This window comes from Fragaria vesca, unplaced genomic scaffold (genome assembly GCF_000184155.1).
Source record: "Fragaria vesca subsp. vesca unplaced genomic scaffold, FraVesHawaii_1.0 scf0512956, whole genome shotgun sequence".
NCBI classification, from domain to species: Eukaryota; Viridiplantae; Streptophyta; class Magnoliopsida; order Rosales; family Rosaceae; genus Fragaria; species Fragaria vesca.
The window spans coordinates 150464-166837 of NW_004443397.1; the positions used below are offsets into that span (position 1 = coordinate 150464).

General features: G+C 40.4%; 3 protein-coding genes across 3 annotated transcripts; 1 reads left to right on the forward strand and 2 right to left on the reverse strand.

Moving 5' to 3' along the window:
• Window positions 1-1065: 1065 nt before the first annotated feature.
• Window positions 1066-5244, forward strand: LOC101290918. The gene is made up of 3 exons (XM_004309446.1): window positions 1066-2069; window positions 2690-4319; window positions 4555-5244. Exons 1-3 carry the CDS (start codon window positions 1693-1695, stop codon window positions 4855-4857), a joined length of 2310 nt encoding a protein of 769 aa, XP_004309494.1. The 5' UTR covers window positions 1066-1692; the 3' UTR covers window positions 4858-5244.
• Window positions 5245-7530: 2286 nt separating this feature from the next.
• LOC101291197 (transmembrane protein 120B-like) lies at window positions 7531-12188 on the reverse strand. The gene is made up of 10 exons (XM_004309447.1): window positions 11698-12188; window positions 11528-11606; window positions 11332-11426; window positions 10381-10485; window positions 10198-10277; window positions 9279-9369; window positions 9091-9198; window positions 8904-8990; window positions 8413-8481; window positions 7531-7924 (listed from the first exon to the last, which is right to left on the reverse strand). Exons 1-10 carry the CDS (start codon window positions 11944-11946, stop codon window positions 7796-7798), a joined length of 1092 nt encoding a protein of 363 aa, XP_004309495.1. The 5' UTR covers window positions 11947-12188; the 3' UTR covers window positions 7531-7795.
• A 1508-nt stretch (window positions 12189-13696) lies between these two features.
• Window positions 13697-16374, reverse strand: LOC101291485 (probable methyltransferase PMT18-like). Its single transcript, XM_004309448.1, has 5 exons — window positions 15623-16374; window positions 15327-15537; window positions 14723-15020; window positions 14144-14608; window positions 13697-14047 (listed from the first exon to the last, which is right to left on the reverse strand). The coding sequence occupies exons 1-5, from the start codon at window positions 16310-16312 to the stop codon at window positions 13822-13824; spliced, it is 1890 nt and encodes a 629-aa protein (XP_004309496.1). The 5' UTR covers window positions 16313-16374; the 3' UTR covers window positions 13697-13821.

Genomic DNA, 16374 nt, shown 5'->3' on the forward strand with positions numbered 1-16374 from the left:
TTTGAACAGATTTATAAAACTAGGTTAAGTTTGATCACTTTTCGATCCACTTGCTTTTCGATTTATTTTGTTTTGGCTAATTTAGGATACATCATATATTGCAATCATTACCTTCTTTTACGTTTAAAAAAAAAAAATAGTAAACATGTCGTTATTACTAAACCTGTCAAATGACTCCCTAATCTCGAGTAGTTCCTTGTGATATTTCGAATGGACAACCAATGTAGGATAATTACATTAAATGACACGATGGCTAAAATATACTCGACCGTAGAATAACAAGAAGGATCTAGAGTTTATCAGGATGTCATTATACGAATGTAACACAATGTGATTCTTTCTCGCACTCAAACAACTATACTCATGTATAAACTATTTAAGTGATTTCGAGACGATTTTGTTCGAGATCTTACAAACAGTATGTATTCATGAATAGAGTAAAGTAGTCAAACTATAAAAACCCTACTACATAACTCATACATAAATTCAACCTACATAAAACCAGAAACAAAACGTAGATTTGGACGCGCACACAAAAATTCACACTTTTTCGATAAATGGAGGGTAGAGTGAAAAGCAAGAGGGAAAATTTCGTGTTGCTCTAGATAGGGTAAAACTAAAGCCAAACTCCAATTGGACGTGGCCACATTGACAAAGAGAGGGATTGTTGGGTCAATTCAAGAAGACATTATTGGAATGGCAAAGAAAAGTTGGCCCTGGATTTTTATTCCCAAAAGATGGATGTAGAGACTTGGCTAATCTCAATCCCTTTCCTCTTGGTCCCTTCAGTGTTTTCAGCTTTGGACTGCCATTACATTATTACCGCTATTATTATTATTTTTATTACTCAATTTCGAAAAAAATTCAAAAATAAAAAAATAATGGTAAATAAAACTGAAAAATTGGGGGTTCTGACAATTATTAGCAGCAAAGTGAGAGCCGCTGACAACACAGCATCTCGATCTCAAAGTAATAATAATAATATTTTTTTTGTTTTTAATTTTTATTTCTGGATATATATTCATCTCTTTCTCTCTCTAGGTCTGGCTCGCTCTTAATCATGATGATCATCACTGTCAATAATAATAAATCGTCATCTCCATTCATTCATTTCTCTCTCTTTCTTCATTTATCTCTCGCCCCCCACAACCCATCCACTCTTTTCTGTCTTTTCCTTCTTCTTCTTTCTTTCTTTCCTTCTCTTCTTCCTCCTCTGTCTGTCATTTTTGCAGAGCAGCGGCTGCAGTTTTGGTATCGGGGATGGTGATGATGATGGTGCTGCTCTTCTCATCCCCATCAACCCCTTTTCTTATTCTTTAATTCTTTTTCGGTGGTGGGTTTTTTTGAGAGTTAAAAAAACAGAGTAAGAAGCAGGAGGAATAAAAATCAAATCTGAGAGAGAGAGATAGAGAGAGAGTTGTACTGGGCATAGAAAAAAGAAAGATAGAAAGAAGGTGAAGTCCAGCACTAACTCATAGGAGAAAGAGAGAAAGGAATTCACTTTCTCTCTCAATCTTTCCAGTTGTCTAATCCCACCTCCCTTTTCCTCCTTAACTTCCCCATCATCATCCTCCTCTCACTCACCAACCTCCTCTTTGTCCCACCTCAATTCCACACACTCTGTTGAGATCCGCCGCTTAATGTACCACCACCGGATGCGACGCTGCTATACGAAGCGGTTCTGACAAGAAGATGCAAGGAGGTGGAGGAGGGACGCAATCCCATTACGGAGTTGTAGTTTCTTCAGCTGCTGAAGCAAGTACTGCTGCTGCTCCGTCCATGGCGGCGGAGGCAGCAGACCAAGCGCATGTGGTGGAAGAGGCCTCGCCTATCAGCAGCAGGCCGCCGGCTGGAGGAGCAATCTCCGCCGTCAACTTGGACGAGCTCATGACGCTGTCCGGCGCGGCAGCTGACGTGGCAGCAGATCAAGGCGGTGGTGGCGGTGGAGGGTCCGGCGGGAACAGATGGCCGCGTCAGGAGACACTGGCGCTTCTCAAGATTCGTTCCGAGATGGACGTGGCCTTCCGCGACGCCACTCTCAAAGGTCCCCTATGGGAAGATGTTTCCAGGTAAAAAATTAACCCAAAAAATTTCAAACTTGGTTAAATTTTTTTGATATTTTTTTTCCATGAACAGTCCTCCATATTTGAAAAAATCAAAAATTAATTTCCATTTCTGGGTGTCCAAATTCCTCTACTTCTGTTGCGCATTTTCGAACTTGATTAATTTTCCGATGACGGAAATAGAAAGTGATCTTACAGACAAACAGCTAAGCTAAGCTAAGCTAAGCTCAAGCCAGTTGCACATGGGACATGGCCCTTCTATCTCTTTCCGTCACGATTCACGAGTTGGGCATCTTTCTTTTCTCTCTCTCTCTCTCTTTTCTCTCTGCTGGGCTCAGATCCACTGCTTCATGTCTTGTTCCTACCCACAATCCTCTTTTCCTTTTTCTATTTTTTTTTGGTTTTATTATGGATATATTTGAAATCCCGATAAGATTTTCCTAAATTTTTATTTCAATATTTATCCTCTTTCCCTCTGAGTCCAATTTTATAATAATTTCTTTCCAATGTTTCCACTATAGACAGATTAGGACCAAGTGGAGCTTGTTTCCTCAATTTTTCCTCTTTAAATTTTTTTGAATCGGAATTTGGGGTGTGATCCTCTGCATTTGCGGTAATGGCTGCAGGAAGCTAGCGGAGTTGGGATACAAGAGGAATGCCAAGAAGTGCAAAGAGAAATTCGAGAACGTTCACAAGTATTACAAACGGACCAAAGAAGGCCGCGCCGGAAGGCAAGACGGCAAGAGTTACAAGTTTTTCAGTGAGCTTGAGGCGCTCCACGGCTCCCCCTCCCCCAACGTGTCGGCTTCTCCGCCTGTACACGTCACCACCGCCGCTGCTGCCCCGGTTTCTATTGGCTTCGGATCCATCAGCAACCCCATGCCCATTTCGTCTTTCCGGATGACTGGTGGGAATACTTCTACTGTGCCAATTATGTCCACGCAAGCTACTGGTGCAATTCCTATAATGCCCTCGTCACAGCCACCGCTGCCTGCGAGCACCGCCGCTCCGATGGATATTAATTTCTCATCCAACAGCTCGTCCTCGTCCCATGGCGAGGATGAGGACTACGAGGACGACGATGAGGTGGCGGGAGAGCCGCCGGCGAACACGAGCCGGAAGAGGAAGAGAGGGACGTCGTCGAGAGAGAGCGGTGGGAGCACGAGGAGGATGATGGAGTTTTTCGAGATTCTGATGAAGCAAGTGATGCAGAAGCAAGAGACGATGCAGCAGAGGTTTCTGGAAGTGATTGAGAAGAGAGAGCAGGATCGAAACATAAGGGAAGAAGCTTGGAAGAGGCAAGAGATGGCCAGGCTGACTAGAGAGCACGAGCTCATGACTCAAGAGCGAGCGATTTCAGCTTCCAGAGACGCCGCGATTATCGCATTTCTGCAGAAAATTACCGGCCAGACTATCCAATTGCCTCCGCCGCTAAACGTGCACAATGCTCCTCCGCCGCCAGTGCCGCCGTCTGTGTCGGTCCATGTCACGCCTGTATCAGCACCACCGCCACCTCTAGCGCAACAACAGTCACTACACCAAGTTCATCAGCATCAACCACAGCAGCAGACTCCACCTACTCAAATTTCACGGCATCAAATTCGAACTTCGATCCCTCCAACTCCTAGTGCTAATCAGACGGAGGTAGTTATGGCTGTGCCGGAGCAACAGGTGGCACAGTCGCAGGAGATTGTAGTCGGTAGTGGAGGAGGTTTCGAGGCGACAACCTCATCTTCGAGGTGGCCGAAGGCTGAAGTTCTCGCACTGATAAAGCTGAGGAGCGGATTGGAGACTAGGTATCAAGAGGCTGGGCCGAAAGGGCCACTTTGGGAGGAGATTTCCGCAGGGATGCAGCGAATGGGGTACAAGAGGAATCCCAAGAGGTGCAAAGAGAAATGGGAGAACATCAACAAGTACTTCAAGAAAGTGAAGGAGAGCAACAAGGTTAGGCCGGAAGATGCGAAAACGTGTCCCTATTTTCACGAACTTGATGCACTCTACCGGAAAAGGATACTCGGCGGTGGCCCTAGCGGAGGAAGCAGCAGCTCATTGGGTAATCAGACCGTCCAACAACAGCCACAACAAGCACCGCCGCAGCCGAAATTGGATTCTGCTGCCCAAGGGACAGTGGCAAATACACAACAAACACAAGGAACAGTAGCAGCTACTGATCAATCAGTAAACAAGAGTGGAGATGATAGCCCAAATCTGCAAAAAAATCTATTCGGAGATGCACCTGAAGAGGCAGCCAAGAAGGTACGTTTTTCCATACAAGTACCATTACATTTGCCCCGATTTGTTACCAAGTTTATTCGTCAAATCCCGCTTCCAAGTATGGTTAATTTCTAGTATGTATGCTGAATTAGTAAGAAGATTCGCCGAACAAGTAACTCTATTATTATTTAGTGTTGTATGTGATGATCACCTATCTTTTGTGCAATGCCAATAGTAGTCTAAGAGATATATGCTGATTTTGTTTTTGTATCTGAAGCCAGAAGACATTGTGAAGGAGTTGATGGGGCAACAACAACAACATCATCATCAAGTTCTCAACCAACAAGGGGTACAACAGCAATTAGTAGTAGAAGACTACGATAGAGTCGAGGAAGGTGATAGCGACGTTAATCTCGATCAAGATGAGGAGGAAGACGAAGAGGACGAAGAGGATGAAGAAATGGATGACGAGAGCAGGAAGATGGATTATAAGATAGAGTTTCAGAAGCAACAAAACACAGGCCCTTCATCTAATGGGGGAGGCAATGGGGCACCCTCCTTCTTGGCAATGGTTCAGTGATCAGTCCTATGATGATCTCGACCTTCCTTTGGCCCTAAATCTGTACAATATGTACGTATCTACATGTTCAGAAGCTCAAGTAAGATACCTAACATCTATCTGAGCTTGAAAATCCATGATAGCCTTTAAATTCCTCTACTTTCTTTCTTCTTTTGTTGTTAAATTTTCTTCTTTTGGTCTCCATCATCACCACCATCAGTCTTCTTCTGTTTTTTGTTGTTTCTCCTTCTTCTTCTACTTCTTTTCTACTTCAATTGGGTAGGGAGAGAGAGTTCATGTATAGCTTCTCTGAGATGAATTAATATCTTGGATGGCAAGTACTCATCATCATTTGTATCAGTTTTTCCAATTTATTGATTTATTGGTGAATAAAGAACCGTTAAAAAACGGAGAGGGGGATTGGATTAAGACACTGGAAAATAAGCTGCAGCAGCAGCATCACCTTCATAGTTGGGTCCTTAGTGAGAGAGAGAGATATGAGATACAGAAGAAAACAAACAAAGCCCTGCGCGCTGAAAAAGAAAGAGATCAGGGAGAAGTGGACAGTTTCATCAGAAGCAGAAGCAGATGATTCAGTTATTCTTTTTTCTTTTTATTTCAACTTTTATTTATTTTATTTGTATGCTCTGGTCTAGTTTTGAGTTCTTTGTAACTTTGCTTGGTTTGAATGAATGAACAAACTGGGCTCTCTAGAATTCATCTTCACTTTTCTCATTGTTCATAACTATTTCCTCTCTTACATCTTCTCCATTACATCCCCAATTATACGACGATAGTAGACCTACGTATTCAAGTATTCGATTATATACAAGAACAGAGGATTGAGAAATACATCTAAATCAATCTTAGCCTTGGATATTGTATGACAAAACACTAGGTCATTTCTAGCAGTGTCAATTGTGAAGAAAGAAATTTCATCTATAGTTTTTGCTGTTTGGGAAATAATTTAGATTTATCCATTAAATGTATATAACATAGATCATCCAAAAATGAAAAATTGGTCAAATGAAGAAATGTGAAAAGAGGATAGTGATCATGAAGACAAGTAGATAAATACTGCCAGCTATAATGAAATTGAGAGGTGTGAGATTTAACCTTTAGAAGACTTTGGAGAACATGGTTGCATGGTGGTGGTGTTGGCTATTTGGGTTCTCACCACGTCAACCTAATAACAAAAACAACTTTTGTGAGTTGGCATTTGGTGAAGAGTGATGACGAATATGTGGAGGTTATGATGCAAATAATTTACCAATTATTCTCTTTTATCTATACATACAAAACACGTCAAGTCACGAATTTTAAATATCTATTAATACTTTATTTAACAAATTACGCGAATAACAGTTTGCTGATCCGTTTTACAGAATAATAACTTATGCGGTTATGCCATTATACTAAATGATCGTAATATGAACATGATTATTTAGGTGTCAAGTTTCATACTCTCCATACTCATTTGAATAAAAGATGGTACATTGCCCCCAACCATGTGCTAAGTTATTGTAGTTTTCTTTGATATTGAAACCACAGTCCCACATGCTACAACCTATCTTTTTCTTTTTTCTTACAAAAAGCCTCTAACCAATTCCATCGAGCAATACGGTGATGCATCTTTCACTTTAAGCACATCTTGTGTAATAATGAGTTCAACTCCATCTCTGCCTATTAAACATATATCTATCTAATCACAAAGGACTTGTAAACAAGTTTACATATTACAAACACAAGCACATGGTAGCAAGAGTGGCCTTTGGTTGGTGTTGGTTGAAGGATTAACATATTAATGGAACATCCCAGCCTGTACTAGTATTAACTTCTTGCGCAATGCTAGCATCTCTCCTTACCCTTTCTTCCCTTTCTACCTTCCCTATTTTGTAGTTCATTGCCAACGTCGATTCCTTCATCCGACCGGTTAAATCTACCGAGAAAAAGAGAAAAACGAGATAAACTATGTTACGAGTGTTGAAGCTTCATTTTTCTTGATCGATATTCCAAATCAAAGTAATATAGAATTAATTAGTGATAATGTGCAATGCATCTCTTTTGAGTTGTTAAAGTACGAATTACCCAAAATTGTATTGGTTCAAAGTAGTGTGATTGATTAAGCAAATGATGTATGGTACTAAATAATATGGGGGGATTTGTAGAATACGTTATTCAATGATGGGGTCTTTCTAAGTTTCCATAACTTGCATTTCAAGATGGAGGCTTATGAAAGCTGTGTGCCATGAGATTCCTTCCCTTTACATATCACATGTAATGTCTACTTGTCTAGTACGTGGCTGGAAACCAAAGCCTGTAAATCCCATGTATCTAGTGGTGTGCATCACTCTTCTTTCAGCAAAATCATCACCGTCACTGAAAATACACAAGAAGCTGTCAATTGCTGTTTTCTCCATTCACCTCTTTTCTTCTTTTGCTTGGAGCCTTGCATTGCATATCTTCATGCTCAAAGAGTGAATGACAACCCCCCATGGCCCTTTTTTTTCTGGTGTGGTATGACAATTCCCTAATCATTGTTGAGTTTCCGGCAGAGGTGACAGATATCTAATAAATGTAGGTTTTCCGGCAGAGGGGGCAAATCCCTAATCGGCCGGTATAGCTGTAAACATGCTTTACTCAGTTTACTGTGGTGCAGATGCATACAGGTATCACATGTATCAACAACCAATGGAAGGCAAAATAGTCGAGCAGCTTCTTATTAGTGTTCTGTACATCACATATAACGAACCAGCACCAAAACTTATTTGAAGGAAACTCGCTGCCACTCTCATCATTTTTGTAAAAGATCAATTCTACATGTATATGGAGCTCAAACTGGTAAGGAAATTTCCAGTGCCTATGCGTCAAAACAACAATTTGAGATCCATAGAAAACGTACAAATGAGTTCCTAAGAAATTGTAAGGAGATTAATCCTAATAATTACGGACGCCCTGCCTACAATTCCTGCTTGCTCTTGGTTTTTTTCATCTTTGCCTTGAACCTTGATTTTACCATTAGTGTTTGTACAGTATTTACAAAGTTCCCGATCGCCATTAAAATTAATAGCACACCGCACAAACTCACCTGCAAAAATATATTCATCCCGTTACATGCAATGATACGATATGATTCTGAAATCTCAAGTAAATTAGATTTAGTGAGTCAGCCTTTCTGAATTCCGAAATTACAAAGAGCTCGTCTAGAAAATTTTGGGAAATGTTGTGCAGCACATTCATTTGGCTTTTCAATTTCAAGCAACTACCTAATGATATTATTACTAGAAGTAAAGCTAAGTTTCTATTTTGTTAGGTTCTGAAGTATCAGTAAAAGAAAACAAACATATAATGTTCTGATGTATATGATAAACGTTTGAAAATCAGTCATATAGCCGATCTTTCTGTTTTGTAAAGCAAAAACCCAAGAACAGGAACAGGAAAGTTGCCATAGATCTTCACTTAAAGATTGAAAAGTGGAGTGTTATGTGTAATCTCTGAAGACAATATTGAGATCTATGGATTTTCATTTTGTTCTTGTTATTGTATAAATCAGCACTAAGTTGTAGTACAAATTACCTGCCATTCGGTAACAACCCCGAACAAAGCAGTCTTGAGCAACTGTAGTCCAACATATGCCTCAAAACCCTAAAACAATGAAAGAACAGTCTTATAGTCAGTTATCCATGCACTCAGCTAACCTGCATAGTCTGGTCTGCCTATTTCTGTTTACCTGATATGTAGTAGTATAAACCCAACCTTGAACAGATCATGCAGGTATGCAATATATCATTTTATAATACCCGAGTGTCTATTTATTCCAGGAAATTCTAGAACATACCCATGCACAGATCATGCAAGTATGCAAAAAAAAGAAAGAAAAAAGAAGAAGTCTTGGCATGAATTTCTATTGCATATAATGTTGCCTTACTAAAGCATTTTGCTGCATGTCATGCAAAGCTCATAGAAAGGCATGAAAATAAGCTGATGCAGACCCCACCCAAGTATCTGTTAACTCCTTCTGAAATATTATATCTCTAATAATCTTTCAGGACAATGTTTCTACTCACCTGCATTATAAAGAGTATGGGACATAGAAGCCACAGTTGACCATCAACACCAGCTGTTTCACCCCATACAACGTCCATCCTATTGGCCTGAAAATATAAATCAAATACGTAAACAAAAGAAGAAAAAAGCAGGCTTAAATTTTTAGGCAAACAGTAATAGTTGGAAACTTAGAAGTTAGAATCACACCTTTCCCAATGCAATTCGAGTATATAGTCTCTGGCGTTGATATCTATTTTGTAAAAGCATAGCCACTCCTTGCATCATTGCCCATTGCAGGAAAAGTTGCACCCCTCTCTGCAATATATTAATTAATCTTCAAAGGTTCCACTGCTATTACACACAATCAGCAAAATTTACTTGAAACCTAAAGTTACCTGCTTTTGGGCACAATTCGGTTGTCCTTGAATATCCCATGTGAGACTAACCATGGCCATAAACATAGCGCAATAATGATGGTATATCCACCTGCAAAACATATCAGTATCTTTATGATAAATTTGTGCTCCATCACAATGGCAATTACCTAACTAAAATACATGCAATGCATGATCACTAGATATCTCATTGTTGGGCTTCAAGCAAAGAATGAAGCAATCTATTAATAAAAATGATTGAAATTAGAATTTGTGTATGTTGACTAAAGAATCACAAATGATAACCCTTTAATCTAGTTCTACACTTCTACCTATCCCAGTTGGGAATATGAAGTTTTATTTTGTTCCACATCCCACAAAAAGATTCCAAGTGTATTATGAGAATCTAAAACGGCAAGGCACACACACAGCATATATGCCGATTTGAATCAAGAAATTCACCATGACCAACCAACATGTGACACAACAAACCAGGACACCTGATAATGCATCGGAAGAACCGGTACCTCAGAAAAGGTAAGCTTTTATGATACTAGCAAGGGAAAACAGACTACATGAAAAGCAGTAAGGAATTCTGCCCTTGCCAATTGCAATGTAATAAGGAATTTATGTCGTTCACATATCCTAAAGTAGGCATTCTGAAGTTCCACAAGTGTTGTGTGTGACTGTGTGTGAGGCAGCGATTGCAGGCCCACTTAATGACTAGAGCTAGTTGAACCAATATCATTCAAGAGCAATAAATATAAACATAATAGCACAATTATATAAAAATTCGACCAATTATGGTCACTGTGCCCCTTAATTTCAGCATACTAGTCCATTGCATTTCACTCTTTTATCTTGTATGCCATATTGAAGAGGAATAATAGCAAAGAACAGAAAACAAAGAAAGCAGTCAGGATAGACAGTGTGTGTTTACCATGGACGAATATCACTTCCGTTTACTCTCAGTATGTTTTCTCGCAATGACAGACCAGTGTAGAGAAATAAGAGCCATGCCTAATAAACATAAAATCATAGTCAAATTAATAATGAAATCAAGCATGTAGTCAGTATCAGCCCTATCTTTATAACTCATAGATAACAAGTGATTGGCACATACCTGGTAAGCCTGAACAGGAAATGTTGGCAAGCATCCATCCCATACCCAAGATCTCAGAATAAGAAGTGCTAATGGAAAGAGAAGGAATAGCAGGGCAGTTCGATCCTGTTCCAAAGGAAATTATTATAAGCAAAACTTCTGTCTCACTCAATTTCCTTTGTAGTAACAGAATATGGAGAAGGTATCCAACCTATCCTAAAGGGTCTTCAATTTTGCACTGGAAAATTCAACCTATCCTAAACTTAGAGACCATTTCTCTCCCTGCCGGGAGAAAAGTTCAAACCTCTGGTTGAAGGGCTACAAAAAGAAATGGAAGAAAAGCTTTTCTTGAAATAAATAAATGATCCGGACAAGAAACAAGGTGGTCTGAGGAAGTGATCCACAAGGATAAATGACCAGAGTATCATTGTTGCTTTCATTGATTGGAATTAGCTTGAATTATAGGCATGATTCTGAGCACAGATTCCGCACTCACTTATCTAAACTCAGCCTACTCGGGCAAATTTACTGGCACCTAGAATGTGAGACAAATCTTTAACTACAATGCCCAAACATTTCAATGCCAAAAATGATCTTTAATGACAGTGAAACCAAAACTGGGGCTTTTGGCAAAGCTGAAGGAGCAATTGAAAACATATTCAAATAAGCTGTATAAATGAATGTGGTTTAACATATTGAATATCTACCATGTCAAACCTCCTAAAGATCTACTTTGATCGGCTTATCTACTTTGCCTTCAACAAATGTACTAGGCATGATTCCAGAACCATATTCTCTACTGAACTTAAACTAAACTCAGCTTTAATCACACAAACGTTATCCATCTACACATGAATCTATTCCTCCAATCTCCGAAACTTTCACTCTACTTATAAACTCACAAATTCAACAAAACTAAAGATCAAGACTGTCGCAAATCCGAAAAGCCAATCAGGAACACATTTCACTTACTCTATAAGCATTGTATTCCTCTTTAACCTTGAGCTGGATGTCCTTGCTAGACGAACGCACATTGATAGGACCAAGAAACATCCTCAAAAACCCACCTGCCACATAAAACTCACCCCTCTCAACACACACAAACCGAAACCAAATCCAATTTAACCAATTTAAACCCAAAGTCTGAAACTTTAACATAAAACAGTACCATGAGCTTTCGGAGGCAGAAAAGAACCGGCGTCACCGTCCGTCAAAATACACGTCGCCCTATGCAAATCCTCTTCCAGCTGCCAAAAACAAAAACCCAAATCGATTTCAGTACACGTCAATCTGTGAATTGGGTATTGCATGCAGGAAAGAATAAAAGAATGAGCTTGCCTTGTCGGCGAGCTTGGGATCCAAGGCCTTGTTGTCATGGTGGAGAGAGTAGATTTGGGAGCGGAGGCGGCGGATGGTGGAATCGAGAGACTGGGCGCGGTGGCGGAGCGACTGTTCTTCGCTGGAGTTTCGGGAGATGAAGGAGGAAGCTGACTCCTGTAAAGACTTGGCGCCTTCCATAGCTTTGGTTACTTCAGCTTGAAGGGTCTCCAAAACAGAGGAGTTCTTGTTCGCAGCATCATCTCCCATCTTAGTTTGGTTATTCTTGGTTTGGTTATTGGGTACTACTGTGTTGTGTTATGTTGTTCGGGCTGCGATTTGAGAAGGGAGGAGTGAATTGGTTTGGTTGGTGGGGTGTTGGGTTGAAGGTGAGCTTGGTGTTCTTCTGAGCGTTACAGAGTCCACAAAAAAGTGTGTGCGTTGTGATTTATAAGGATGCTCCTGACACGCACGCAGAGTTCAACAACTTGGGGAAGACAGGTGCCTGTGGTGATTGGCACCCCTAGCCCAACGGGGTCCTTTACCCCAACAGCAAGGCATAGTTCCATTTTTATTTTCATTTTATTTGCCACGTAATTGAAAGTTTAATGAATCGACTTAAGCTGGAAGAAAACAAAATTGTAAATGAAAAAATTGTGTTACTAAATGACTATTTGCATTGATGTGAAGCACTAAAAGTCTTGAAAATATCACTTTCTAAGGCCTAAGGACTAATCCGTCAAGGGCCCTAACAGCCAGTAGAGCATTGTAGCCTTTTCCCTTGGCCATATTTGACAGTGTCGTGATTCGAACCTAGGTTGGGGAGCACACTCAAGTAGACAAGAACCACTAGATTACCTTGCAGTGGTTAAGAATTTTATACTATCTTAGTTTTTTGGTTAATTAAAAAAAAGGTTTCACAAAAGACACCAAAGGTACACCTTACTTTCACTTTCTAATAGTAAAGATAGGTCGGGACTTGAGTGATAGGCCCTGAGTGATAATACAGAATCATTACAGCTGCTACGTTCTTGCAATTGATAGATAGTTATACCACTAAATCAATTGCTGGGGTTGATCTTGATCGTTATCGTTTCATTAATATTGGTTTCTCCATTGGTCTAGGTCAGGTTCTGGGACTGGGACAGTTGAATTCCCAACCCCTTACCTAGTGTCGACTGACTTGGCAGTGACACATGCACTTAATGTTCTGGGGACCTGCTATCTACTTCTCTAGGGTTTCTAGTTTCTACTCCCAAGTTTCAGTACTATAGAACTTCTGTTTCTTCTTGGCTTTGTCTTCTTTGCTGCTGTGTTCCACTTTCGTTTTGAGCTCTCAATCCAAGTAGTTTTAAGACAAAAAAAGAAAGAGGAATCGGGACAGATATATAACTCAATCAAGGCTGCGTCAGTTCTATCCAATCTGAGACTTGAGTTTTGATTCGGTGACCTAACCTAGGTCACATAGGAATTCAATTAGCTGGAGGACCATTTAGTGTTGGTAAATCCTGGATGTACTTGTTCAGTCTGTTTAGTTGAGCCTCCCCAGTAGCAGTATCACTATAAACGTGTATGGTCTCCCCAACTTCCCCGACCATTCCTTATTTGGTACTTGTTCCTTACTTCCCAACTTCCCCAACAACACCTTATTACTTGCGACTTACTCCTTGCTTACTTGATCAGTTGATCACCACGGCCCTTTGCTTACTATATCAATTTTAACCTTATGAAACAAGCGAAATTCAATACCAATAAATATGATAACGATTGAGCTAAACTTCGATCAAGAAAGAAGAAATGCGCAATATTTCACAATGAAAGGGTTTACTTGAACTTCCCTAGTTAAATATACGCTTCATTGAATTATTAATCTGTCTATGCATTTCGAGTTCAACATGAATAGTTCAATGATACCAATAAGTCAATAATATACAATACCTCATACCTGTTCTTTGGAAGTAGTAGTATGACTTGCCCAGAGAAGAATAATGCACAATGAATGAGCCAAACTATCCCTTTTCTCAATTAGTTGCAAATATTTGTTTAAAAAATCCCAAGAGGATAATCATGGTGATGATATAGAACAACAGAGAAACAGAAACAAAAAGAGTGGGTTGCATATAGAATACACTACTACAAACTCTACTAGCTCTGCTTGTTAGCTTCACCTGTCCAGTAAGTTTTGACAGCATATAGAATTTTCTCTGGATTAAAAGGTCCAGTCTCATGATCCATAATTTGACTAGTCCACCTCATTCCATCTGTGATGGCCTTTATCTTCACAAGTATCTCCACAGTATCCCTAAATATAACGGCTCCTTCTGGCCTCAGAATTCTATCCATCTCCAGCAATATGTACGTGATGTCACACCTTCAGTAATTGTAATACACAAAGCACATTAGACCATGAAAGCAGGAATTACAATACCAAAGGCATTGAGGTAAACTGAGATCTAGCAAGTTTTACCTGTCCTGATATATGCTGAAGACATTGGCAGCGTGGATGAGATCATAAGTTCTGGGGTATGTCGAAAATGCTTCACACCAATCCTGGTAGGTACCAATGAAACCCCTTTCATAAATCACACCAAGAGTGTCCTGGTTTGTATTGGCAGGAACTGTGTTCATAATCCAAACTGGATATTTTGACAGTGCAGCAGCAAATCCACCAAGGTAAGCATTCATGTCCATCACATTCCTATACCTTCCTTTGCTAATTGGTATTTTATTCTTGTAATGTTCCACCCTCTCCTTCCACAGAGCATTATCCTCTTTGAGTTTCTCAGGGGTGATTCCTGGTATTGAACCACTGCTGATTCTTGGAGGTACGGCAAATGCACGCTCAGGCCACTTCTCCAATGCCCCACCAGCAATGTCATTTGGATTACCCGGCTCTGGCAGAGGTGTAATGCAAGTTTCCATATTTCTGTCCCTTAGAAGCCAAAAAAAAAAAAAAAAAACGAAGTCAACAACAAGATCATCTTTTGTGTGCCAAATAGAAATACAAAGAAATATCCTGAATGAACCTTGGGAGGAGTAGTAGTACCAAGCCATATCTGGATTGTCTGATTTGCATATATGTGGCGTCTTAATGACCTTCCTGCTTCGGATGCATTCAACGTGATTGAGAGGCTTTTGCCAGATAGCAAGATCATTTTTCTGAATCACTTTCTTCCAGCACAAGCTATTTGCAACAGCCTCGATAGCATCTTGCTCTTGTTTCAAGTCTTCTTGGGTTCTCTCCCATCCTCTCCAGTGTTTTTTCCAATTAATAGGGGGCCCAGAAAGAATCCAGTAAGCACCCGGCCTTAGAACTCTGTCCACTTCAATCAGATACAAACCATCTGCAAAAAGTCACAAGAAAATGCACATGTAACCTATATCATGAACTGAGAAATGATTTTCAACATTACTCTTTTCAGTCAGTTGTACATATTAAGCTGGAGGATTTGAACTGTAGGCCAGATTTTCATTACGTGTGCGCGCGCACGCACACACACACATTTAGCATGTAGCCAATTTGTAACCAGAACAGTAAGCATGGTCCTGCTCAGGTCAATCTACATACAAGTCACTGTCAAAGTCACCTACATTCAGTATTGAATCTGATAATTTAAACTGTTTAGTTTATCCAAGAGTTACATGATTACCATAATTCTGCCATGGTATCAAGCAGCGGGAACAGTGAGCCATATCAAAAGACCTGGCCGGGTAGGGAAGCCTTTTCGAACCCAAGACACCAATCATAGCAGGAACTCCCCTCTCCAATGCGAACTGGACCTGTGCTGCATGCGTATCTCTCGGAGCAAACGACATTGTCAAGATATCCCTCTTCAACAAGTAAGCACCCCAACTTGCAACCTTAATAAACCAACAATAAGAGTTCATTAGCATTCACATTATTATACAGATGAGTAGTGAATCCTAATTTTGATATGTTACTTACACCACAGCCTGTATCAATTGCAGTTCTGATGTGACCATTAGTAAGAGGAATGAGCTTATTAATATCATCTATGTAAGCATCAGCTCCTCTCGGAAACATGGTGCCTCCACCAGGGAATCTAAAGCGGTCACCCTCAACTTGAATCCAATTCTGAACAGCTTTCTCAATGCTAAGCTCCCTATGCGGAATGTTGTCATACCAGGCAAAATCCCTGCTCTGAGGCCACTTAAAAGGAGTCTTGTACTTTGGTGGAGCAGGTATCAAGCAAAGAAGTTGTTCTTCTTTGGTGGGACAATGTCGCTCTCTGTACTTCAACATTTGCCTGTCGAATTTTCTCCCCCTATTTGTATCTTGGCAAGGAGTGTACTCACTGTATACCATGGAACACGGTGGGAACGTCTGGACTGCCTCAGATTTGTTGATCTCCACTTGGTGATGGCTTTCGAAATCCAAGTGAAGTCCAGCAGGCCCCGATGAGGCATTGGAGATCTTTGCTTGGCTAGAAGCTTCGTCGCAACCAACCCTGTTGTAGAGCTCAGACCGACTGACGGGAGCAGAAGTGGTTTGCCAAGCTCCTAAGCAGTAGCATACTACGCAAAGTGCACTAACCCCAAAGATCATAGTAAGCCTCTTCTTCTTGGATTCAAGCTGGTGGTGCTTCGGTGATCCACCTCCATACTCCCTAGCCATCTTGGTCCCTGCAGAAGATTCAATTCAAATTACAAAACATGAACAACAACAATAACACACTA